This window comes from Phaenicophaeus curvirostris, chromosome 7 (genome assembly GCF_032191515.1).
Source record: "Phaenicophaeus curvirostris isolate KB17595 chromosome 7, BPBGC_Pcur_1.0, whole genome shotgun sequence".
NCBI classification, from domain to species: Eukaryota; Metazoa; Chordata; class Aves; order Cuculiformes; family Cuculidae; genus Phaenicophaeus; species Phaenicophaeus curvirostris.
Window position 1 is genome coordinate 31958107 of NC_091398.1, and position 27678 is coordinate 31985784.

The 27678-nt window shown below is 40.1% G+C and overlaps 1 protein-coding gene across 1 annotated transcript in view; it reads right to left on the reverse strand.

Moving 5' to 3' along the window:
• Positions 1 to 27678, reverse strand: part of SNX4 (sorting nexin 4) — a 37795-nt gene that overhangs the window by 9810 nt on the left and 307 nt on the right. The window contains exons 2-9 of the mRNA XM_069861478.1: positions 25516 to 25631; positions 13728 to 13866; positions 13502 to 13651; positions 12341 to 12388; positions 8380 to 8435; positions 3888 to 3960; positions 2322 to 2383; positions 788 to 853 (exon numbers count right to left, since the gene is read on the reverse strand). Coding sequence (XP_069717579.1) covers positions 788 to 853; positions 2322 to 2383; positions 3888 to 3960; positions 8380 to 8435; positions 12341 to 12388; positions 13502 to 13651; positions 13728 to 13866; positions 25516 to 25631 — 710 coding nt within the window. The remainder of the gene's footprint in view (positions 1 to 787; positions 854 to 2321; positions 2384 to 3887; positions 3961 to 8379; positions 8436 to 12340; positions 12389 to 13501; positions 13652 to 13727; positions 13867 to 25515; positions 25632 to 27678) is intronic.

The following is a 27678-nucleotide window of genomic DNA, read 5'->3' on the forward strand; positions in this document are numbered from 1 at the left end:
AACTTTACTTCAACATAAATTACACTCTATCAGTAAAAATGTTGTATGAATAAGCTCCAAAACTTCCATCTCTAGCAGGAGTTGTTACTTACCTGTACCGCGTGGTTATTGAAGAGGAATCAGAGTGATGAGAAACTATACTGTTTCACTTACTATATATGACTGCCTGAAAGCAGAAAGCATGAACCTAGAACACCACTTCCGTGAGCACCCTGAAGTGCTCAACTCTTATTTTGAAGGCTGTGCTTCACGTATTCTGCCAACTGACTCTAAAGATGCAAAAAGGGAGGATTCTCCATTACATCCAGTCAGTATTTGTTTCAAGAATCCACTGGAGTTTTGGTGCTGATGAATTAAATTTCTTAACTTTCTGTAATTAAGTCCAAATCTGTGTGCCATCCACTGCATAGTACAAAAGCTGCTATCAAAACCAAATGGATCTCATCAGGTCTGCAGTACATTAAAGCTGTATTCCACCAGTTTCTGGCATAGTAGCTTAAAAGAAAAACTGGATGAATTCCAAACACTTCTACAATTTCAAAATAATAATAAAAAAAGAAACCCGTCTGGCTCTCCTGAGACCTTTTGAGCTACTTAATACAACACATGGATGCTAAAATTGTGCCTGCATTCAAGTCACAGAAATACTGTATACCTAAAAACCACGCACTCCCAGCCTTCCCAGTGCAATGCTTGTATATACTTTTGGGTTGAGGGAAAAAGAGAGGAAAGAGAGAGTTCTGCATCTGGCTTACATCAAACTATCAGATATTCAGTCAGTACTTACACATCCATGTGGTGGCCAGCACTCTGCAACCCATCCCCCATCTCCTTTTCTATTGCACTCCACTCACTGTAGGAAAAACAAACGAGAAACAACACCAGACATGAAGGGTAAGGGAAGTTAATGAGCTGCATCCTGTGTATAGTTTTTTTCCAGGTGACACCTGAATGGAAACTGCCTCAAAGTTAGACTTGGCCGAACTGTTTTCTTCCTCTAAGGAGCAACATTGACAGCGTGGCAAGGCTATTTACAGTGCTCTGTTAAACTCTTGTCTCTGCCACCTAAACTCATCCTTACAAATATACTTAATTTGGCATTGGTTTTGAGAAGAAAGAGAGAGTATGTTTAAATAGCTAAAATTAAATTTAAAAGTAAAAAAAAAAGACAGTAGTACTTGCAATAAAGGAAGAGGCAAGGGCTAGGGAACTTTCTAAAACAGAATTTGGTCTAACATGCTCATTAAGAAGAAACTAAGCTTTCCAGATTTGCAACACATCAGATAGAAGCCTCCTGTTCCACGAATTAGAAGGTGGGACTTGACATTTGCAAGTATTTTACTGCTCCTGAAACTGTTTGGTATATGTTGTTTTCTGTTTTCATAGTAGACTGTGGTTTAGTTCTATTCATTAAAAAAATAGCAACTTACAACCATCTCATTACTGCCAGTACCAATTCATATCATGGAGATCATTTAGATAAAGAAGGAAACAGAGCTACAATTAAAATAGCAGGAGACTTGTTCTGGACACCCAAGTATGTACATCGCAATTTTAATCATGTTCTCAGCTTTGTGAAGCCTTATGAGATTTCTTAGTTACAAGAATTATATCCACAACTCTTTTTACAAGAAAAAAGGAGGAGGTCCCCTTATATTTCATATAATTTATGTCTCATGCATCTATTCTGTCCTTCACTTTTTCATAAACATTCCACTCTGCTGATGTTGACATTTGTTTGTCTTTGTGTTATTACAGAACTACACCTAATTTCACTTTAAAACCCCCAATGAGAAAGACATCTGCAATCCATTAACCCAGAGAATTAAATTTAGCACTTGAACAGTGTGTAGAAGCAGGAGGTTTCCCTTAACCAGAAGTTTAAATTCTTTAATTCTCCAGCGAGATGGAAAACTTGAGCATGCAACTTGCTCATATAAATCAAAAAACGATTGGCAAATTCACTTAGAATATGTACTAAAATTGGATAGATACAATTGTTGACTTTTAACCACTAAAAGGAACTAGAAGATTTTCAGAGACAACTGCATAAAACTAAGTTACTTTCTGAAGAAACAGAATGCCAACACAACAGCAAAATCCCCAAAGGTCGGGAATACAAACCAAAAAGCTTTCACTATAGACTAAGCTCATCAGATTCAGAGATAGCTACATCCAACACAGAAATCTCATTAGTACCGCAACACAAATTTTTTCAAGGCAGACATTGAAATGCTGAGGATAACAACATAACCAACAAATTCCCTTCTCTCATTCTATCTCTCTTTCCATATATATTTAACAACTGGATGAACTCTTACCTGAATACTCTTCCATAGTTGCCATGGACTTTATAGACTCCATATAGCCGGTCTGCTACCCTCTAAAACATTTTAGAGACAGGTTTTGGTCATCAATAATAAGTGCAATCGCTTTGTGAAAACCCACAGACAATCTTCAAGCTAAAGGTCTGATATTTTCACACGCTTAAGCAAGACTAAGCCTACATCTAATCTAAGCTACTACTGAAGGAAAAATCAACAGCATTAAGTCTTTGAAGACAGAGGCTATCTTGAAAAATAACGTTTCAAGTATTTGTTTGGCAGCGTTCAAGTATGGGTATGCCTATGAAGACCACAAATAATCAGGTTACCTTCAGTTTTTGACAACCAGATGTAAGGCATGGACTCTTTTACCCAAATAACACCAAATTTATATATACACTTGCTAATTTAACATAATGATGGCAAGACAAAAGTCCATCCTGTCACCAAGACTGTAAGGAAACATCAGTAAAATTCTAATAAGTGACTTGATTTTTCCATCCAGCTCAGTGAAACAAAGGAAAGGAAATGAGCAGAACTTACTGCTCAAGCTAGATGTCATTTCAGCTGTTTGGAGAACCAGTATCTGCCAGCATTGTAGTGCTGGCTGCAGCAACAACCTCAAAAGAAAAGACCACATGTACACTCGGAAGTGTGACTTGTAACCCAGATAATGCTCTTGTAATTGTCATGTACCAATGAATGAAACTGAAGTTCAGGAAGAATTACTGTTATTGGTCTGTCGAAGCAGTAAAAAGGAAACATAAGCAAATTTCCCAACAGTTCTCAGGCACATACAGCCCCAAGAAAAAGGCACTGTCAGTAGAACACCAGTGATTAAACCTCCAAGAGCCTCAGCTCAACAGGGCAATCAATTAGTCCTCTTTGCTGTACAGTTTCCATCAGAAATTAAATCCCTGTTGAACATTCTATAAAGCAGTATCACGCTCATTATTGGAATTGTAATTTCCCATTTCCTTTTTGTAATTTAAAAAAAAGAATTTCCATTCTCAGCCCATCAGCATGACATAATTGTTCATAAACGTTCATTAGAGAGAACATTATTCATTAGAGATTGAAGAATAAGCCAAAAAAAAAAAAAGAAAAAGTGAGCTGGGAAGCATAAATTATACTGCAAGCAACACAGTGTATTACATGCCTGAACAGAAAATGGTGTTTTGGGGGTCTTCCCAGCCCAGGCATCCAGCAAAAGCAATTCTTCTGCTGAGTAGAGAGAAGCAGACATCTCTGTCATCTCTAAAACACCTCCCTCTGATATATGACCATCAGGGGAGAGGGCAGATTAGCAATATGCGTGTGTTTGCTCCTCCAGTGACTGCCAAACTCAACCATCACATTTGGAACACTTTCCACCACCCAAATCTGTAATAAGTCAGTGCCCTCCTTCCTTGCCATCTCCTTCCCTGTGCTCCAGAGCCAGATACGCTCAGGCACAACTGCCCTTAGTCTAGAGCACATATACCAGTTCTCTTGACTAAACAAGAAATACTGTCTTAGAAATAAATTGTACTATTTGTCACGACACACATGGGAAATACTTACAGCTCTGACTCGCAGAAGGTGTGATATGACAGACTGCAGTTCATCGCTATAGTGTTTTAGCTCAGTAAATCTCCTGGGAGCAGGAAACAGATAGTACATCATTAGCCATCATGAAAGCAAGCTTTCACAGAACACAAGATAGAGCCACAATGCTACAACCAGCGAGACTGAGCCTAGATTATGCTGAGGTGGAACTAGCTGAAGACTACTAAAGAAGTGACTGCAGAGTTTAATCTCCCCAAAGAGAACAACCCAACACTTGCAGAGCTGTTTGGGGTTTTGAGATTTAGAACAATTAAAGAGAAATTTTTATGAAATAAGTAGTTAACTGAAATTACTACATCAGCGTTGGGGTTGTTTTTAAAAGTGGGATTTATAAAGGCGTGTGTGAGTGAATAGGAAAGCTTCAAATAACTACAAAGCCAAAATCTGCTGAAGCATACATACTTCTTAACAAAAACACGTTCACATTTGTGACCTAACAAAGATATTTTACTTTCAAGCTGCCATCTAGTCAGTTTTGAGTACAGCCTTTCAGAAGTTCAAGGAAGCATTCACAGTTATCACAACTCCACTAAGGCTAAGCCGTATGGTAACCATAACTAGTTACGTATGAAAGCCCATCCAGACCTGTGCCTGCACAGTTACACAAGGCAAAAAGCAATCAAGGCACTACAGTTTAGCAAGGTAACAGTCAGGTAGCCCATTACAAGTGACAATGTGCACACTGCTGGCCTGCCACTGCTGAAAGGAAGAGGCATTTTATCTGCCACCCCAGGAAAGCCTTGGTAATAGCTGAAGTTATTTAATTTAGCTCATGCTAATGATGAAGCTGAACCAGTTGCTACAGCTTTGCTAGCAACAGATAACCAACTAAGCCACAGCAAAGGCCACTTTTGCACGTTAATGCTCCTCTCTACTATATACTAATCTAACTCATAACTTACTTTGATACACACTATTTCATCCAGATGGGAAGACAGAAACACCTTTACCTAAATTACTAAACAATGATCTGAAAATAAGCAAACACAGCAGAACACAGCCAGAATTAAGGAATGGGAGACTATAATTAGCCTTCCAGGCTGATGTTCAGGCATTAAAACGTTTACCCCTCCTCCCACCACAGGCATACAGTCAAGCTTTGTATTTCAGAACAGCTTGTACCCAAGAGGTCTTACTGAAATGAGTCAGGTCACTTGTTTTGGGTGACCAAGTATGAAATTCCAGAGCTTTTCATTTAACACCTCTTCATCCCCTGCCAGGAAGTCCTTCCCTAAAATATTCTCCTTACATTCAGGAAGTAGGAGCTTTACTACCATTCCTAATATTTTTGATCTCCAAGGAGCATCTTTTATAAGATTATGACACACACAGGGTTAAAGCACATAAAAAGATTTAAAAGCCAGCAGAGAAACTGTATGGGAAAAATAAATATTGTCATTGATCTGCACAGTGGGGTTTAGAGAGCAATCTTTTCAGTTTACACGTTATAAAATATGCACCAGGGCTGCACGTCAGACAGCTGCAGACACATACAGTGAAGATACTTGAAATAATTGAACTAAAAACAAAAGATTAAAAAGCATGCCTTCAACTCAGACAGATTCCTCTTTCCACTCCAGAAATTTATAATGAAAAGTTTTATTTATCCTGTTTTGTGGCAAGAAAACTTTTAGGAATGCTGTACTCCCTGAAGGCAAGAGTCAGGAACCAAAGAGGACTTTCAATATCCTGGACGCCAGCAGCAACAGATCTTCTCCCATGCCAATTCCTCCTCCATTAAACAATAAAATAATAATAATAATTAAAACAAATCACCACTACAGAACCAAGCTGTCTTTTTATTATCTCAGAACAACATAAATCAAAGTGATGCTATTTTTTTGCCCAAACTTCCATCAAGGGTGAAAATTTCACAAATATAATCTTCCAGAAAAAAATGTTTTAAAGAGATTTGTGGTGTCGCAGATCAAAGGTTTATTTCTCAAGTATTTGCTCATTGCTCACGTGAAAAATGACATAATTATAAAGTCATTTCCAAACCAAGTTTGGTGAGGCACACAAAGGGATGTTTACTTCCCAGTGCATAACAACAGAAGTGTGAAAAAAGACATAGTTTTGGCACTCAGTAACTGACACAAGCCTAGTGCTTTCCCCTTGGTTTTACTGGTTCTGCAACATTACCAACAGTCTAGATATTTAACTGAGCTATTAAGTAGATGTTCAGACACAAACGAAGAACAGATCAGGGGACATTCCTGTAGGAACAACACAAAGCTTCTTCTCAAAAATAAATTTTTTTAGTAATATCAAAGAAGAAAATGTCATCCTGACAGTGTCTACTGTAAATACATTATTTACTTTGCGCATTTTGCTTAGCAGAACTTGTCCATGCACCAGGCAGGGCAGCACTGCTGTTTTGTGAAGGAAGGTACCACAAGAAGAGACAGTTCACTAAAAGACGAGCCCCTTGTCCAACTAACCAGACTTGAAGAAAGCTACTGTTTTGATTACAGCACAGCAGGAGAACAAGACGACAAGTGGCATAAGGCTAAATTAGAGAAGTTTGCAGCAGATACAAGTTTACCTCCGAGTATTGGAATACCACGTTTTTATCACCACATAAAATTCATCACTAAAGATATTAATTGCTTCCCACAGGAGGAGGTTTAGTTTCCAGTACATATGTGAACTCATACAGCAGCAATGTTTTGGCTGTTTAAAGCTCCCCACGCTGCTCTAAGCAAAAGGGTGCAGCTCCACAGCACCACAAGGCAATCTGGACTGGGAGCTGCGGCTATCCTTCACCCAAACCCTTCCTGGTCCATGAACTCGAAAGCTTACACTCCACGCAGCAGTCAGATCTTTTGTTTCAGCAAGGTGAGCTTCCTGAACCCACTTTACCACCAGTCACACAAGCACCAAAGGTAATGTAGAGGGTAAGGTGTCAGATTCCAGGCAGCTCAAGCATTAAGTGTGTGAGGCAGAGCAAGGCACCATTCCTCCTGCTAGAGCCATGCATGCAGTACTAAATGCTCTCAATTTAAAAAAAAAGGAAAAAAAAAAGCCATGCAAATTATGTTCATCAGTAATTTACTAAACACCTTGTACCCAAAAGTGCAACCTGGAAGCTAGGTAGCTGGCAGAATACAACAGAAAGCAAGTGCCATATCTCTTAAGTGCTGTAAAGTCTCTATTGAGACACAGATATTCAGGGACTGGTTTTGTTACAAGCCCTTCCTCAGGTTTTCCTTGTATTAACTCTTTTCCCACTTTTTACAAAGCCACTTTTCACAACAGCGTTGCTTTCTGAAACATTAAATTACCTTGAAAGGTGACAGTATATTCCTCATTTCAGCCTTAACCAGCCTTGCCCACCTATGCCCATAGGCAGACTACTGGCAAAGTTTCCCTGCTGTTAAAGCAGGAAAACCTAACTCCTGCTAGCCACAGATGAAGATGATCGGGGAGGAAGCATTCAAACCAGGGGTTAAATTCAGCTGTAGATACTGAGAGAACTCCTGTCTTTTGATCTCAGTCATGAATGTTATCCTTAATATTGAACTCTACCTAAAAGCTTCCTTGCTGCCAGAGAAGGCCGCAAAAGCAAACATAATAATTAGGAGGGACTGCACCAATTCACATATAAGTCAGTCAATAAAGTGGTTCAGAAAGGTATGTACCCTCTAAGGTCCTTAATACAACAGCCATAGATGCTAGGGGAGTATGAAGAGAGCAGATGACAGAAAGCAGTCACACACATGGGCTCTCCCTAAGAAGCAAACCCTATTGCCACTATAAACCCAAAGGGGCACTTCGTAAGGGTCTCTATATAGATGGCAAGCAGCAACGTCTCTTGATCCCACGGCTGCACGCTAATGTTTCTAACTATTGCAGAAGCAGAAACTCTCATTTTACCCTTCTCACATCATCCAGGGTGTGACGATCCTCCCACTACGTACCCTGACAAATTTGATCATTTTTTGATCCAGCAGATTGCTCCAATGCCTGTCCCAGAGCTTCCTACGCTGCAACAGAGCTGAACTGACCTCTGGATCTCCAGGACTTCCAATAGCATCTGTGAAAATTGGCAGCTTGAAGAGAACTATGAACTGCAAAACCAGCGAGTGTGCATACAGAGTTGCACACCAGCAGATTTTTGGAAAGACCTGCTATCAGTCTGTATTCTCTTCATACTTGTAAAGGTTTCTTTACAAACAAATATTAAGACAAAAGTCTGGGCCTTTTTGCCTCTTGCTTTTAATCTATGTAAAAAGAAAGGTTTCTGAAGGTTTCCTGCTCTTAGGAAGAAGACTTATCAAATCTTTTCACACTGTTTCTTTCGTTACTGGGCTTCTGTTAAGATTTGAAGCGCAGAAAGATTATTTTTCTTTTCCAAGTTTATGCTAAGGACAGAATATTCTGCCATCTGAAGTTGCAGTTGTAACTGAAAAGGGGAAGGAGAGGAAGGAAGGATGTGCAATCTTACTTGTCTGGGTTTTTCACTCTGAATGTTGCATTAAGAGCTTTTAATCTGGAATCTGCCTGAAAAAAGGGGAAAGAAAAAAAATAAAGCTTCGTTAATTTAATGCAATTAAATTCCAGTGACAAAAAAAAAAAATCTTAGCCTTCTGGCAGGACCACTAGGAAAAATCCTGCCTTCCTGGCATATTTAAATCTTTAAACATCGAAAAAGCTGACACTGGCTGCTTTGCATGACAGATTTTCTTATTAAAAGTCAAAAAAGTAAGCTAGTTCTTGAACTCGGATGCAAACAGTATCCACTAAAATTAGGCTGGTATAATCCAAATCCCATAAAAATAGTCACTTCTTAAAATGTTACACAAATCATGGAGTTAAGATATACAACCCTACATTCTTTTTAGATGAAGCAATTGGGTAACACAAGACCATATGGACAAATTATTTTATATTTTTTAAACCAAATAAAATCAGTGGTGGAGTGACCTCTATGTGCTCTTTATTACTAGGAACAGTTCCCCAGTGACATCAAAATATTATATATGGTGTTCTCTTATTTTATGGCTTGCTTTACAGAAAATGTAATTTGTATATCAGAATAGAGCTGTTTTTAATGCAATGTTCTTTTTTATAACAGAGCATGTGTAAATTTCTACAGACTAAAGTTCAATACCTAATGAAAAAAGTAATTGGCTACTTTGCTTTTTGAGATGTTGGTTTACCAATGACTGCAACAGCAGTGTGGAACCTCTCTAAGAAGGTGGGAGTTTTTCAGTTTAATTAAACATTAAACTGTGCAATGGGTATTTACTCTTAATACAACACCAACACAGACGAGCTATCCCAGCCTCATCCACAGAGGTCCCACATCACCACAACTTTTAATTTCCATTCAGCATTTTGCATACAGTTCACTCAGGACTCATCTATACTGCATGAAAACTCCAACTCCACAAAAAATGGCTGGAGTTTACTTTTCATCAAAACGTCCCTCTTTTCAGTGAAAAAAATTAAACATACACATCATGCAAGGTGCATGGATTTCCTACACCGTACTCTTTTAGCTAACAGACTGTGCCACAACCGCTAGCAGCAAGTTACTTCAGCAGTAGTTGTTCATGCTGGTATATGACACGGGAATATTTTGTGCACTGTTACAGCCAGTTCAGAGCTTGAAGAGCTATTTTGAATTTGACAGTGAAGGGAACACAGTGTTTCCCCAAACCAAGATGAGAATCCTTCCTTTAGAGCTCTTGCAACAGCTTTCACAGATCAGCCAGGCACAGTTTGAGACTGTTTCACCTCCCTGAGAAGAAAACCATATTTTAATATAACTGCAAGTCCCTTTCCCATGGAACCACCTCCATACCTGGAGGACATTTAGGGGAGCATCCAAGTTGAGGGAAAAGCAGCTTCTTTCCTGCAACTAGGATGAGAGGTACTGATGGAAATCTTGCTAACTTTAGCTGTCCTTCCAGTCACCAAACCACTGATACAAAACACAATCCACACACCAAAATGTGAGAGAATGAAGCCTGCAAAACTAAGACTATCTGATATGGCAAGAGAACAGGTTCATTGTCACCACCATACGCAAGACTCCTCTAAGAATACTTTGCAAAGGGAAGACAAAGATAGCACCGGGAAGCATGTCCAAGGTAACACTAGAAACACAAAACACCACAGTAACTCCAAGCGCCAGCCTGTATGTTTACTCCAAGCACTCCACAGGCTTGTATGGCCTTGGACCTCTCCTGCTACATCCCAACGAGTCATTACACAAGCCAGTCAGATTTCAGGTCGTTCAGATGCACTTACATGTACTCCCATATGTTCTCTCACAGTACAAACCCCACCTAAGCACGCTGATGCTAAATCAGAGCCTTTCCCCTCTAAGCAGTCATTTCACAAAATACTGTATTTATGTTCAAACAGCAAGCACCAAAGCCATTGGAGTTTGTTGGGACAGCACACACATCCGACAGGTTTACGCTTGAAAAGGATCACTTCCTACACTACAGTTACTGGAGAGTCTCTGCCTTTTGTTAGACACATGTAGTGCTCCAAAGGAAGAGTTCAGTGAGTACAAAAAGCACTGCTTGGCAGGAACCAAGACTCTGCCCATGCTCAACCACCTTCTCAAGAAGGAAAGGCTACTTCCTTCTAACTGTTAACAGCACAGTAGCTCCCAGACCATTTTTGAGCTTTTGCACTACGTAGCGTTACACCGTTAGAAAAATGGCTGTCCCGTCTTAAATTTGATTTAAGACTAATGCACACAAACATTTGAGAGATGAACTTCCCATCAAATAAGGTACGAGGGAGAAGTTTTCAGACAGTTAATCTCTACTATGACCCTATAATCATTTATAAGTAAACTAAAGGGAGAGGAATTTTCTCCTTCCTAAAGGAAGGGTTAAAAACGCAAGTGACAAACCCCTTAAAGAATAAAATTAGGTGCTGGGAGTGGGAGAGAGGAAAGGCATGATTTAATGATACAGTTGGCAGAGTAAACAGTCTCCAATATCTACATTTGACTATAATAGGCTACACTGCTTTAATACCTAACAAAGTTTAGTTAGCCTGATTCAAATTCTTTGGGACAAAAGACACATCCTGCTTTTAATACAACAGCAGCAGAGACAGCAGCAGCATGTAAACCAGAGGTGCAATTCTAGTCTAATACACATAGTAAATAGACGTTGGTCCTCTAGTGTAGCAACAAATAACCTGTAGTCTTAAGGAGTTTATATCTTAGATGTTGAGTAAAGGAAAGATGCCTTTTCCCAGGCCTTTGCAAAAAGTTATTTCCCTTTCCAAAGGAAACAGGAACTGTAGAAAGGAAACTATATACACAATCAAATCTAGAAGGAAAACAGGACTTGCTCATCTCATTTAATCTACAGTATGGTTTCATGTAGGTAAATATTCTCATCATTCTGCTACGTTTTCTCTCATAAACTGTGTACCCCTGAACATACCCTGACAGTAAAAACTTTCTGAACTCCTGTGAGTGCAAGCTGAAATAAAGATGTCTTAACTAGGAGAACACAGCTTGAGAGCTTTACATTTTTTGCACTATGAATACTAGCAAAATGCAAGCCCTACCATGATAGAAGAGAATTGTTGTCAACCTCAGTTATCAACATTAAGGGTCAGCATCAGAGCACCTTGGACATTGAGGGTAAGGGCATCTGTGATTTTCTTTAGCTCTCACTGTTCAGAATAATTCTTGATAAACCACCCACTTTTCAGTTGTGATTTCATGAGAGTTGATCATGTTACAATGAAACAGAAGTTCAGTATTTGTGCCCATATAGTAACTTTTCCAGACACAGCTCAGCCATCTACCAGCTTCTCACAGATTCTTGTCCTGTACAGACACATCACCTTTGATAAATTATTTCTGCAAGTCTTCCATCCGTTCACCCAGTCATGAACTCACTGATGTCAACGGGGACAGCGCTGCTTCAAGATCCATTATGTTAAACAGTTAAGGGGCATCAAATCCACTTGTCTTAGTCTCTTTCAGCGACTTAACCTTGTAGAGAAGTCCTACAATTCAGACTCCTTTGCTTGCCTTTTTTTAACACCTTGGACCTCCTACCACGATAAATCTGACACCCATCTTTAAAACAGAGCTAAACTAAATGGACAACATACAAAAGCACTGCTGTGGGATCAAATTCATTAGTTTTAAAGCATGTAAGGATCATAATTCTACATTATTCACAGAATTACAAGGTTGTGCACTAAACATATTAACAAGCCTGCTAGAGAACTTAACAACTGAAGTCTTACCTATTACGTGCTGAGAGCACCACTAGGTTTTGTAGTTACAAGTATTCATAAAGCAATGTCTTTAACTCATTCTAAGAGTAAACAGCCTTTCATAAATTGCCTAAAGCATATTTGCTAGAGTGTTTCTGCGTCACTGCAGTTATGAGACAAACAACTACAGTAATTACCTTTATCTGAAATCCAGTCTCATTCACCATTTCTCTCCACCCACCTTCCTAAAAAGACAGGAAAAGAATGTTCAGTTGGAGTGATTTAAGAGCGCCACAGCTTTTTCAAGTCCCTGTATCAGTCCCTATATTGGAAGAACTTCTTCAGTAAGCCTTGGTTCTGCCTCAGCTACCCACCTCCCACGTCTTCTCAAGAATCAGGGTTAAGAATAACACGTCACTAAGATGGCTTACATACTAACCTCCCCAAAACCCTCTCTTCTTCACTATCCAGTTTCCTTATTCTATAAACTGGGGGCAGGAGCCACAGAGCTTTGTCTAAAGAGGTAGCTCAGCTCTCTAGAAAGAAGGGTAGTTACCATCTACTGCCTGTTAGATTATCAGCATCTCCAAGGACCTTTGCAGCTTGTGGCAGAGAGCATACAGAGAACAAAAAGCTGTCACCCATATACAGTGCCCACGCAGTCACCACGCTCACATGCAGGGGCTGGTTGTCCACTGTTTTCAGTTCCTATACACTGGTTCATCTACATACTATACTGTGCTGTGGTAAACATATCTGCTCAGCCAGCTATTTGAGAATCTCTCATCCAAGCAGAGAAAAAAGGAACATCCAACATCTCCTGAAGCTGAAAACTGCAAAATGTGATGCTTTAATTGACAGCTGGATCACAACTTCCGTGATAACACATTGTACTGGTTTTGGACCAAAACACATATGAATGGATCATGATTCAAACCACAAAGCTGAAGAAACCATGAATATCCAAAAACTGAACTGGAAGCCAGTACTGTCTCCATAGCCAGCAGTATAGAATGCTAACTACTTCAGCTTCAGTCCTAGGGAAGCTTTCCCAACCAACATATACTAAGTTTCCAATATGCTTTTCAACAAAAGGTGGAAATTCTCTCTTAGGAGCCTTAAAACTAGACTGGAAAAAAGCCATAAGGTACATTAGAAGGCAAATTGTACAACTGCAGTGGGCTGTTAAGAAGCTTTTAGATGGACAAGCCTTTTCCACCTCAAGTTTATTCATGTTGTTTATCCTTATTCTAGACACAGAACAAGCTATGGGTCAGTGGAAGGGAGGAAGAGCAAAAGAACATTATCTTAAATAACCACTAACGAATGTATTTAGAAAGCACATCACTTTACTATACCTGCGTTAAAAATGAATAAAAGATTTTGTCTTGGCAAAGAACAGGATGTGAAGCCACACGCAACAAGAAGTTCTCCAAACCAATTCTTCTTCTTTCTACAAAATCTGGATCCATATTATCTGCTGATAGCTTGTGCCAAACAAAGTCAGCCTATTTAAAAAGAAGAGAGTCATTAGTAAACAAATAACAAACAATACAAAGCAAGCCGCAGCCTCGGCCTCCTTACCCTTTTTTCTGGCAAAGGTGGAACAACAATGTGTGGATAGGTAACCGACAAGTAAGTCCTCAACAACTCAAATTCACTGTAACGCCGCCACAGGGAGTCCACTGGGGCGCACTGTCCCTCACTCTGGGGCTCAACAGCTCTGAAAGATGAAAGAGCAAATGTGAGCATTAGTAAGCTCTCGCCTTCAAACCATCAGTACAATTAGAGCAAAGGCCCTAAACATAGTTACCCAGTAATGACTACCGCATAACTGGTTCATAATCCAAAGTAATCTTAATTGATTTCATATCTATATACTTCATTTAAAGATATTTATAATTTCTGCCTGATAGCATTCTCATATTTAGGAACACAGGAAAAGTCAATGCATTTTCATCACATCACAAACAGGTAGGTCACAGTCAAGGAAAAAGTCACAGCAATAAGCTGGTTCACATAAATGTATAATAAGATTTCTCTTGCAACAGCATTCGGCTCCAAGTCAGCACATACGCAGCCAAAGGATACAGAGTATTACAAGAAGAAATTTACTATTCAATAGGGAAGTATTCATTTCAGATGATAAAAATTGTCTTACCTGCAACAGCTAGTCTAGTCAAAAAATATAACTTCAAAAATATTAAGAGATTTTAAAGGATATTTTCAGAAAAAATGCAGCAAATTTCAAAGCACTTCCTTTTTTGTTCAAAGTGGTATCTTTTTTATATTTAAGAACTAAGGACACATAGTCTAACAAACTAGCTAAAAGATAGAGTAAGCAGGTACAAAACTGATCCACTTGAAAAATTTGTTAAAACTTAAAGTCGACATCACCTAGCAAGGTATCAAAGGATTTTATACTACTATAAAAGGAGAAATCACAGAATATTACAAGATTTAAAAGGAATATAAAAACCTGGAAAAAAATCATTCTTCATACAAGACATTTAAAGCAATAGAAATACTTTGGAATATCATAAAATAAGCAACAGGTCAGTAACACTTCCTGGCAGTTGGCACATGCCAGAATAAACACAGAAAGAGAATTCAGACAATGCACTCAGCAGAAACCAGGGATTTCTGTGTCTACCTTAGTTCTTTAATTAAGCAACTAATTAGCATACAAAACACTAGCATAAATCTACACGAAACATTATCAACTATGTTGTGAGATTCTCACAGATTAGTTGAGGTTGGAAGGGACCTCTGCACATCTGTAGTCCAACCCGCTTTGTTAAAGCAGGTCATCTTCAAGGACAGATTCCACCACCACATTGGGAATCCATTCCCATGTTTGACCACCCTCACAGTAAAGACTATTTCTCACGTTCAAATAGAATTTCCTGTATCTGAATTTGTGGCTGCTGCCTCTTGTCCTCTCTCTGTGCATCACAGAGTCTGACTCCCATCTTCTTTACCTTCCACACCAGGTATTGACATACACTGCTAATACTCCCTGAGTTCTTTCAGCTCAGCCTCTTCCTGCATGTCAAGACATTCCAAGCCCTAATCGTCTTCATGGCCCTTCATTGAACTTGCTTCAGTAAGTCCACACCCTTCTCATACTGGGGAGCCCAGAAATGGGCACAGTAAGGTATGAACTTCAAGTACTTACTCATAGGGTACTCAGTAGAATAGGGTATTATATTACTTTTTTCCAGCAGAATTCAGGCTATAGAGTTCTTTAATTCATAAGAACTTTGTGGAGGAGTTTTAAAAACATCTAAATAACACACAAACTATTGATTTTTTAAGCTGTTCTTAACCTACAAGGTTAGATTTCTAATGACCTTACCGAAAAACAAAACAATCCCACTCCACATCACCCTCACTTACTTGATACACTTAAATAAAACAGAGGAAGCCTGTCATTCATTTCTGAACTCTCATTATAGCAAAGCTGCTCCTCTCTATCCTCTCGTTTAAAAAAAAAAACCCAAACAAGGTTACATCATGAGGTTGAAGTAAAGAAATACTGCAAAAAGAATTTTTAAATAAGGCAGGCAGAACATTTTCTGTATATTTGTCCTTGACTCGTGGAAAGGCCACTTATTCCAGGTGACTGAATTTGTAGGAAACAAAATTCACAAGGAGGAAGAAAAAGAATGTATTCATAAACATCCAACAAACTGCTGCAGATAAGAACAATTTGAAACTGACATTAAAAAAGGTGAGCATTCTGCTGGCAGCCACTAAACCGCACTGCCAACATCCCCCAGAATTCTTGCCAATTAGAGTATTTAGGTTCAATGAAGTTGCAACTGCAGCCACTGTTGAGTTTTGAAGAGGGTAAGCTCAGCCCAGCGCTGGGCAGGCAGGCTGTGCCGCATTCCTCCCTACATCAACACTGCACAAATTAAGCATTTCAACAACACTTCAGTTAAAAGCAGGAATCCTGCGACTACGATTGCTGAGCTGGATGTGAATTTAAATAGATAAAGTATGTTGTGGAAGATTATCTGTTCATGTGAAAGGTGAAGGCACAAATCTTGTTTTCCTAGAGAGGAAACTCCCAGCAGGGTTTGGTAAACAATCCTGCCATTGAAGATACTCACATAAAAGTACTTTAGAACTACAAATCCTTTTACTCTCCAGCTTCAGCAGCTATCAACCAGTTGCACTGCTCATGAGATTCAAGAGCAAAATTTCTGTATGGGTTATTATCAACCCTTAAGCAAGACTGCCACCATCAATACATCATAGAATCACGTGGACCCTGTCTGAGAACACACTGCACGAGCAAACATGAAAAGGGAAAGGAGAATACACCCAGGCCAGGACTACCCTCAGAGTACAACAACATCCCAGGAGGACCCAGCTGTGATGCAGATACAGACGCTGCTGTGACAGCAGCGAAGCACTGGAGACTCACCTAGAGCTAGGTAGACACGTTGCACAGAGGGAAGCAGAGTAAGGCCACCCTTACTCTAAAGATGGGAAGATTACAGATCCAGATTTCCATATTATAATGCCTGTTCTATCAGACAAGAAAGAGAGGAAGAAAAAAACCCTGCAGGATGCATTTGGTCCATTGGTACTAACTACTTCTGTCACTCCTCCATATAACCATTTCCTGGCCACAGCAAAAGCAGCCCTGAGATTGGCTCGGGAGTTTAATCAGCTCCTTTCCAGTGCTGAATCACTGCAACAGGAGAGTTTCATTATTCATCTTTATTTTTTAAATCAGCTGAAGTTTAAGACCAACTGCATCACCTTACAACCAGAGGCAGGCTAGGTACACACACCACTGACAGTTTATGGCAACCTCACAAATTTCAGACATACAGTTGAGTTACAGAGGCAGACAAAGCTACCACCAAAGGTACATTGCAGGCAGAATTGTTCACTTGACTTTTTAAACATCATTCTTATTTTTCTTGTCAATATGAGACCCTAAGGAAAAGCACTGCTAGCCGCAATGATTTTTCATCTCTGCTTACCTTATTCTGTGGGCTTACACTGCCATAGGCAACTTCAAATATAAAGTTTTTCACCTCCTGCAAACAAAGTACTTGGAAAAGTTCATTTGGCTGTTTCACTTCAATACAGCATGTACTTAAGTGCTGTCTTCCTCTTCTGACCTGATCAATTCCCAACGTAGTGCAAGCCTGACCTCATATTTATTATATATTTATCTTTATATATCTGAATAACACATAACATCAACAAGGTCAGCACAGAGAATAATGAAGAAGAGTTTATTGTTTATCTTTCAAGGAAGTTTCTGATCCAAACATTCCCTCTCTCTTTTCAAGTGCACTTCTACAGAAATACAACTTCACAAGATGTTAGAAAAGAACTATCACCAATTTTCACAGAATCGCAGAATTGTTTAGGTTGGAAAAGGCCTTTATGATTGAATCCAACTGTAAATGTAACACCGCCAAGTACTCTACTGAACCATGTCCCCATGTGCCACATCTACACATCTTTTAAATACCCTCCAGGGATGGTGACTCAAACACTTCCCTGGGCAGCCTGGTCCAATACTTGACAACCCTTTCTGTGAAGTAATATTTCCTAAACTCTACTTTAAACCTCCTCTGGTGCAACTGGAGGCCATTTCCTCTCACCCTATCACTGCGGAGAACAGGCCAACACCCCTCGCTACAACCTCCTTTCAGGCAGTTGTAGAGAGCAGTAGATTTTGGTAGTATACAGTTGTAAGTGGCCTCAATATAGCACTCATATCAAGAACAGTAATAGACATCAGTAGTACGGAGTTAGGTAGGTTGTCTTCCATTTCTTAACTCATCCTCTCTGGCTTGCTATTCCTCCACACATCCACTTTTGCCAAGTCAGCTTTATAGTGTAAAAATTGATCTGTATTTTTCTTAGAACTCCCAATTCCTGCAGTCAAGAGAGTCACATTATCATTTAATAAGTTTCAGTAGTTTTAACACTACAAGCGTGACAAAAGAACTAAAGAAATGTGCTCTGTTACAAACTTAACAGGAGAAAAAATGAAATCAAGAAGACTGTCTTTAGAAATGTAAAAGTGACTTCTCAGACCGAAGTCTGTTTGGGGAACTATACATACTCTACTTCCAAAGGATGGATTACAGATTAGAAGAGCATGCACTTACATTTCATGTTCCTATCCTAGAAATATTGAAGAAAAGCAAATCCACCAATAGGATCATCACACATTTTAATAGCGAGGCAGCCCATTTATCATTTGTAAGGGTTCAGGCCAACACACCATTAGTAAACTGTCACTGTAAGAGGTCACAGCCTCCTGACAAGAGAATGCTGCAGTGTAAATTACGCTTTTAATGCTTCATGACCGTTCTGCAGAGTTCATTATAAACTAGAAGCAAAGATCGTGTGGAGTCCTAACTGTGCAAAAAAACTCTCAACATGCCTACTATATCAGCTCTGTATGTCAGAATTAAGAAGAATACATCAGTTATTTAAAAACCAAAAAACCCACAATAATTGGAGTAGTAACATCTCAGTCCACACACACAAATATCAAATAGAAAATTAAATAGTAATCAAAATTTTTAAAAGGCCATCTAGGAGCGTAGCATGTCAGCAGGGAAGGACCACAGCTTCATAGAGAAGCCTAGTCCTGCATCAGAATAGACCACCCTCAATGGGGATGCCGGAACTCTGTTACTTGAAGTTTTACATCCACAAGGGGCCTCAAGAACCCAAAGAGGAAGGAAGCAGGCTGCCAGATCAGATCAAGACACTCAGCACATCTTCCCTGCCCACGCTGAAGAAACGAAGGAAGTTTACCAGATCTAAAGCCTACTGTCAATTCATTCTGACAAAGCACATCTGCAGACAACAGGCTAGGCTTCCCTAAATCTAAGTTAACCAAGTTTTACCACCCTTATGAGGGACACACGAGCCCCAGATTAAATCCTGAAGAAAAAGGATAAATTTCCAGTAGAGAATCCTGAAGGTCAAACCTGCCTGCATAGCTTAGATATAACCTCATCAACACAGTCTGACATCAGCAGCCTGGTGTTGTTTCTCTCCTCAGATCATACCTCCTTTATTTTAACATGCATTTATTCTCACTGTCTCAGAAGTGCAATTGCTTTCTTTTTTGGTGGTAGTTGCTGCTTTAATCTTTATAAAACACAGTGCAGAGTTTGGGGTGAAAAGCAGTTAAAAGACAACAGGTAAAGCAAGCATGTGCAACAGCAAAATGGGTAAACAGACATTAGTCCAGAGAAATGTCTGGATGTTCTTTTCCCAACACCTCATTGCAAAAAGCTGCACCCTAACAACCGCACCCCAGCAAGAGCCTGTCACCGCACTGCCCCTCCCTGCAGGACAGACATCCCTGCTGCCCCTGCCATAGCAGCACCGGCTCTAGGTATGTTTTTTCCAAAACACCATGAAACATCAGTTTAGTGACTTTGAGGGACTGGAGAAGGAAGATGATGCAGGAGAACAGCTGAGTAGTGCCCAACAAAGCAGCAATGCTTTTTAAGTTAACCCATTTGAATAAGTTTATGACACATTTGAAATCCTTAGTACCAGTTTAAGACTTCCCCCTTCCATTCAGTCTTTGATAAAGTTGAAGTAGCCAGATTCTGCTTTCTAGAGAGAGCACAGCTATGGTGGGAAAGTACTATACAGCCCCTAATTATAAGCCTGCGTCCACACCACTGCCTTTTAAATGAGACTGTGAGTGTTTGAAACTGCATGGATGGATTTGGGACAGGCAAGCAAGATGAGAGGAATAATTTTTTTTTAATCACAGAAAAATTTCTCCACCCGGTTACATATGAGACCATAAAATATCACCAATTACAAGGGCATTTCTCCCTAGGAACCCCGTTCCAGAAAGGAAGTAGAAATCCACACAGGTACTCATTACACTTAATACCTTCATTACCATCTAATTTTTTAGGCCACATTATGAACTCCAGTATTGCTGACCAGTTTCAATTAAGATTATAACCTGTTGACATTCAGTCAAACTTCTCAATTTGTTTTGGTTTTAAAAATACAATATAATACTTGTACAGTCTTGAGGCAGGAAAACCATATGTTTCCCCTCTATGTACAGTTTTAACAATACACGTTATTCATCAAATGAACCAACCTGCCTGAAAAAAAATTAAAAGACAAAATTGAAACCTTCAGCTTTCACATTCATAACTGATGTTATCATAAGCGATTAGAAGATTACATTACTCCAAAAGTCACGTCCATTTGCCTTAATTCAAAGTGCCAATGTGAAAACTTCAGTCCGTCTGATTAACTTTTTCCCATTTCCCATTTAAAACTAATTATCTCAAATGAGCCATTAAACAATTCTGAATGCAATAAAAAGAGAAATGGCTGCAAAATATTAAGTCAGTCAAGAAGGAAATACATCGGTTTATTTCCTTGTAAAAGCAATCATCTCTTCAATTGCAGAAGCAGTAACTTTGCCTTCAGCCTTTGACCTTCCAGTGAAGAGAAGCAATACCTCCACTCCCCTGCCATGCACAAGGTTCACTCTCCACGTAAAGGAACACCAGTTGAGGGGGCTGGGCAACTTTTTCCATTAGCTATTTAGAAATGGCCTGTGTATTTAGAGATCTCAACAGACAGAAGAGCAAGCATTACAGATCAGCCATGTTCTTTGTAAACCAATGAAGGTCACCGGGCACACTGTGTGACAGAGGCCATTCTCTTGTCAGAAGATTTTCACAGCCAGGTGATTTTATTTTATTTTATTATTACACTGTCACCTGAACAGCCCACTGTATTTAACTAAAAAACACATCCACTAGGCAGATTAAAGATTCATATTATCAATTAAGTACAAATCAGCACTAAAGTAAGTTTTATAGTCCTCCATACAGAATTACAGAATTACTGGGATTGAGAGGGAGCTCTGGAGATCACGCAGTACAATCCCTCTGCTAAAGCAGGTTCACCTAAAGCAGGTTGCACAGGAACACGTCCAGGTAGGTTTTGACTATCTCCAGAGAAGGAGACTCCACAATCTGTTCCACTGTTCCAGTGCTCTATCACCCTCACAGGAAAGAAGCTTTTCCTCATGTTCAGGTGGAACTTCCTGTGTTCCAGTTCGTGCCTGTTTCCCCTTCTCCTGTCGCTGGGGCACCACCGAACAGACTGGCCCCATGTGACTCACACTCTCCCTATAGGTACTGATCAGCATAGATGAGATCCCCTTTCAGCCTTTTCCAGGCTAAAAAGGTACAAGTCTCTCAGCCTCTTCTAGTAAGAAAGATGCTCCAGGCCCTTAAGCATTTTTGTGGCACTCCACTGGACTCTTTCCAGTAGTTCCTTGTCTTTCTTGACCCGGGGAGCCCACCCTCAAATCTGCTGGTCACACTTCTAATAAGCCCCAGGACACCACTAACTTTGGCCATGAGGACATATTTCTGGCTCATGGTTAACCAGTCCACCATGACTCCCAAGTCCTTTCCTGCAGGAAAGCAGGTCAACCCTTAACCTGTCCTGGTGCACCGGGTTATTCCTCTCAAGGTGCAGAACTCCACCCTCAGTTGAACTTCCTTAGGTTCTCCCCCACCCAACTCTCCAGCCTGTCCAGGTCTCACTGAATGGCAGCACAGCCTTCTGGGGTATCAGCCACTCCTCCCAGTTTTGTGTCATCAGCAGACTTGCTGAGGGTATGCTCTGTTCTCTCATGCAAATCACTGATGGATATGTCAAACAAGACTGGGCCCAGTAGTGACCCCTGGGGAACATCACTGGCCACAGGCTTCCGATGAGACTGCACCACTGACCATGACTCTCTGAGTTCTGTCATCTAGGCCGTTCTCAATCCACCTCACTGTCCACTCACCTAACCCACGCTTCCTAAGCTTAACTATGAGGATGCTATGGGAGACAGTGCAAAAAACCCTGCTAAAGCCAAGGCAGACAACACCCACTGCTCTCTCATCTACTCAGCCAGTCATGCCATCACAGAAGGCTATCAGACTGGTCAAGCACGATTTCCCCTTGGCGAACCCACGCTGACTACTTCTAATAACCTTCTTCTCATCCTTTTCCCCTCCTCTTTCACCGCCTGACTACCCCCTGTTTAAAGCTCACGCTGAATTCAGACTTTCTCCCTTTTTTCCCAATACTTCCTTTGCAGGCAGCAGACGAGTCTTCCTGACTCTCGGTGACCGAAATCTGCATTTTGTTTTATCAGAAGACAGCGTATCTCTGTGGGCATTTGTTCTGTGCCTCTTCCCAGGAAACACATGCCTGGGCTCTTCACCTAGCCCATCAGGGAATGGGAGACTTTGGGAAAGGAATGCAAACAAAACATAACAAAATAAAATCTCCTGAAGTCCCACAGTGCCGCACTGCTACATCTGAACTGTGACCTGGCTGGCTACTGATTTCCAAGTTCATTCCTCTCGCAGAATCCATACTGGAGGAGTAACTAGCAAATACAGTGAGCCACCCTGTCAAATTACTCCAAAAGGAAGTAAGTGCTACTAGGGCTGGAAACCAGGGTATCTGCTATTAAGTAGCCAGCTAGCTGCACAAGTTGAGTTACTTCTTCCTAAAGCTACATTTAAATAAATAAATAACCAGAAGGACCAGGCTAGAGATCTGTTTCCATCACAGCTGACTTTCAAAGTTAACTTACTGGAAGTGCCCTATTACTACTACATATGAAACGGCTTACTTTGAAGGACGACAGGAAAAAAAGCATCCCTGTACGTACTATAATTAAAAGTCCATCAGCACAGAGCAGTTTGAAGTTCTAATTAACTTTTGATGCTGTCATGGAAAAGCAAGTGTGCAAGACCAGGAATCACATTCTCGGTTTTATACTATTTCGGTTCTTGTAGTTTCATGCAGACTCTTGGATAAGACACAGCTGCCTAAATTTCTAGAAAGCATACAAATCTGAATTGAAGTAAGGCCCTGGATATTTACAGTTTCCCTTACAGAAAGCAAGGGATATGCTGAGCACCTATACCTCAAGAAAGGATATGTAGTTACACATCTTAATTATATGAATTGGTATTTGCCTCAATATCATTTCCCACAAAGAGGTGTAAGTGTTCATCTGTTTTCACAGGGAGAATATAGAAACCAAGTTATTTAAAGTCAACTATACCATTTAATGGAAGCTTCGAAACAAACTGACTTCAAGACTAATTGAACGGAAATAGCTCACCACAAAGATCTACTTAGCTAATGCAGAAAGGTGTAAACCGAGACTAAAGGACACGCTTTCAGGAAGCAGACCTTTGGAAGTGGCTGAGACTCTGCAGTCTACAGCAGCAGTTTGTTTTGTCTCAAAGAAAGATCTACACGGAGGTGCAATATCGCTAAAAAAATGAACAAAATAATCATATGGAAGTGTGAGAATAGTAATAAATCTTTTAATTTTGAAAAGAAAGAGGAAGCAACACCACCACCTGTATTCTGAGAACAGTTTCATCAGCACCAGTGAAACTAAGATGTTAAAAGTCTAGGTGCTCAGCTCCTGTTCTCTAATAAATATACAGTGGTATAAATGCATTCATCTCGTGTCTCTTATTCACCCAGATGCATGCAATTCCTCGATTCAAACTGAAATGAAATCCTAGATAGCAGTAATGGCAGAACTCCAGTTCACATGAACATAATGCAACTGTTATTAAGTGGTCTTTTTTTTCTATTACTATAAACTGAATTCTATTCTTCAGCTACAAAATATCCTATTACCCACAGACAAATTGCTGTGAAGCCCACCTACAGCTACAGGCTCAGCAGGAAGCGCATTTAATAGCCAGCAATTATATTTATGCAAGAAATTTTGCTTTCTCAGCAAAAGGAATAGAAAACCTATGTCATTAGAGATGTGACAAACCCATATTTTCAACAGTTCGATGACAAACACGTAATTGGTCTTGGTATTGGCTGACCACAGAATAAATCTTAATGAAAGAAAGCAATCTGGGCAGCAAAATGCAATTTTGCCACTACAAATGAACTACTGGGAAAGAGCAGCAGGAGTGAGTCTAAAGTAACGCAAGGATGACTGGGAAAGGATGTCCAGTCAGCACGTTTTGGGGCTGCATAAAGATGCCCCCAGAGTACACTTCACATCACAGCTAGACACCAACAATGTCGATTTTCTTGTCTTTTCCTTCAGAAATGTCATTAAAAGAAAAATAACATTACTTCTGCGAGGAGACATGGTCTTTAATATCAATAAACTGCAAAAGTATTTTTTTAAACATCTGAGCAACTGCCAAAGAGCTACAATGTCTGAAAAAAAAATAATACATGTCTATTTTGGATTTTATTCTTAAAGTTTAGAAAAATACAATAAATGTATCACAGCAGGTCTGCAGTTAGTGTGACCAGTTTGTCTCTTCATCACTTAAACAAGTTAAGAAGCCTTTTAACTAGTAACTAGAAGACTTATGTGATAGTATTTCAATTTGAACTCTTCAGAGCCCTTGCACAATGCAACTGTTTTGTTTCAGAAGGTTTTATCTGTACAGCAGATCATTCCCAAGGTAAGGCCCAAAGGTTAAAACTGTTACTTTGAAGAACAGAGAGACAAAATTCTTAATAAAGTCCAATTTTGAAATGCTTGCTTCAGCTGAGTAACATGATCCTGCATAACAGGAATCATCTGTGACTGACTGTAAGTTAGAAGAGATTTTAAAGTTCTGTTTACTACTCAATATTTCAAATTGCCGGTTGTCTTGGTGGTACCAAGTGTATTTACCATACTTGTATTATCAATCTTGCAAACACAAGAAGACTGAAAGCAGCAAGTTCTCCAGTGAAAGTTCAAGCTAGTAAGAAGGAAGGAAACAGTTAATTAACCCTATGCCTTAGAGCAGTTAAAAGTAGTATGTGGTGATCAGATCAAGAAAAACACTTCAGATATTAGTGGAGCACTAAATTTTGACCACATGACATAATTCATGAGACTTCTTTATTTTTTCATGATTCCAGACAAGACTAATCACCACTTTAGATGACAACACACAATCTTCCTCACATACAAGCTGCACATACAACTTGTATATAAATTTATACAACTCATGCCTACGGAATAACCAAGCAGTTGTTGACGCCCCCTTAAAGCAACATCTTTCAAGCACACGTTTTTTCCACCTAGCTCCAAATGAAAAATTACAGTACACAAACACACCACCAGCACTAATACTGAACTGGAGATCCGATGCCATGTTTTTATGGGAAAAGATCCTCCAAAGTAAGTTGATAACCACGTAACAAGCCATAAACAAACTAAATCCTGTCATCAACTGTACCTTAATATTTCTGTGGGGAAGAAGATAGAATCTGCTTTGCCTGGTACATCCACATACCCTGGAAGTGAGCTCCTGTCACCCACCTTGTCTCAATGAGGTAAGCAGTGTATGTTTCTTGCATGTTCATGGCATTCCTTCCAGTCCGTTTTTCGGCTTCTGAAACAGTGATTTCCATTTTTTTTGCCAAACAGTCTTCCATCTTTTGGGGGGAGGAAAAACAAAGATTTATATAACTTTAGCTACACAAGGCAAAATCTACTAACCCTTCCCTCCCTTCTGTCACACCACACTTGTTCAAATAAGACAAGTGTCTGTCTTACTTGTCTCTGTCTCTATGAGAAAGGCTTTTGGCGGGGCTTCGTTTTATACCCATGGTCTGTACCACATTTGCATATTAAAACAGAAAACCTGCTTTTTGATGGTGGGGGATGAGAGGAACAACCAAGTCAACAAACAGATAACCTTGGATGCCAACAGCCACAAGGAGCCAAGGAGATATAAAATGGAGAATGCTTACAGGTGACAAAGAAACCTTTTTTTTCAAACACAAACTAAATAACGCCTGCACTTTCTACCTAAACACTTTCCAACTACCGGTGAATTCCTCCTCAGGACACCTGGGACACTCCTAATCTCTCAGAGGAGGATTGTTATCTTTTGACACATTGACATCAGTCAGAATCACCCTGTGCCCATCACCCTGGGAAGTCAGAGCTCTAGGAACCTCCAGCTGAATTCAGCTGGGAGAGAGATTTACTTGTAAAACTGGGGTGAGGGAACCTCTGACTGAATTCAGCATAGAGGGGGATTTACTTTTGAAACTGGAGAGGGGGATGACAAATTCAGAAGCTACAATAACAATCATAATCTGGCACAAGGGATGAGGGTAGGTGGCAGGCCAAGCTCTCCAATAGCATCATAATAACAATAGCAACATTAACAATATTAACAATAATCTGGCGCAAGGGGCCAATGGCAGGCAAAGACCTCCAACAGAATAATTAGAAAAATTTAAAAAATACATTAATTACTAAATAAATAATCTGGCACAAGGGATGAGGGCAAATGGCAGGCAAAGACCTCCCAACAGTGGCCAGAGAGGGACTGGCAGGAGGAGAACCCACTGCTTGGAGGGACAAGGCTGCATCATCATCATCATCGCCTGGCAGGCAAAGCCCCTCAACAGCATCACAACAAAAACATTAACAAACAACAACAATAATGATAATGATAAATTATCTGGCACAAGGTACAAGGGCGGACAGCAGGCAGAGCCCTCAAAAAGCATCATAGCAATAATAATAATAATAACAACAACAATAATTTGGCTGACAGGATGAGGGCAGACAGTGGGTAAAGACCTCCAATATACTAATAACAAGACTAATAACAACAATGTGGCGCCTGGCTGAGGGCAGGTGGCTGTCAGAGCCCTTCAACAGCTTAATAACGATAATAATAATAACAACAAGGAAAATCTGGCATGAGTGTAGACAGCAGGTAAAGACTTCTGATATTATAATAATAATAACAATAACCACAATACTAATAAGAACAACATGGCGCTCGGGTGAGGGTAGGTGGCTGGCAGAGCCCTCCAACAGCTTAATAATAATAACAACAACAACAATAATCTGGTGTGAGCCATGAGGGCTGACAGTGGGCAAAGGCCTCCAATATAGTAATGATGATAATCACAGAATCACTAGGTTAGAAAAGACCCACTGGATCATCGAGTCCAACCACTCCTATCGAACACTAAACCATGTCCCTCAGCACCTCATCCACCCGTCTTTTAAACACCTCCAGGGAAGGTGACTCAACCACCTCCCTGGGCAGCCTCTGTCAGTACCCAATAACCCTTTCCATGATTTTTTTTTCCTAATGTCCAGCCTAAACCTCCCCTGGCGGAGCTTGAGGCCATTCCCTTTCATCCTGTCCCCCGTCACTTGGGAGAAGAGCCCAGCTCCTCCTCTCCACAACCTCCTTTCAGGTAGTTGTAGAGAGCAATAAGGTCTCCAAATACTACTACTACTGCTAATAACAATAATAATAGTATTAATAAGAGGGTGAGGGCAGGTGGCTGGCAGAGCCCTCCAAAGCCTTAATAACAACAACAATAACCTGGCCCGAGGGCTGAGGGCAGACAGCGGGCAAGGCCCTCCAATGTAATAATAATAACAGTAATACCAATAATGAAGTAATAGATAATATCACAAAATAATGTCACGGAATCTATAATAAAT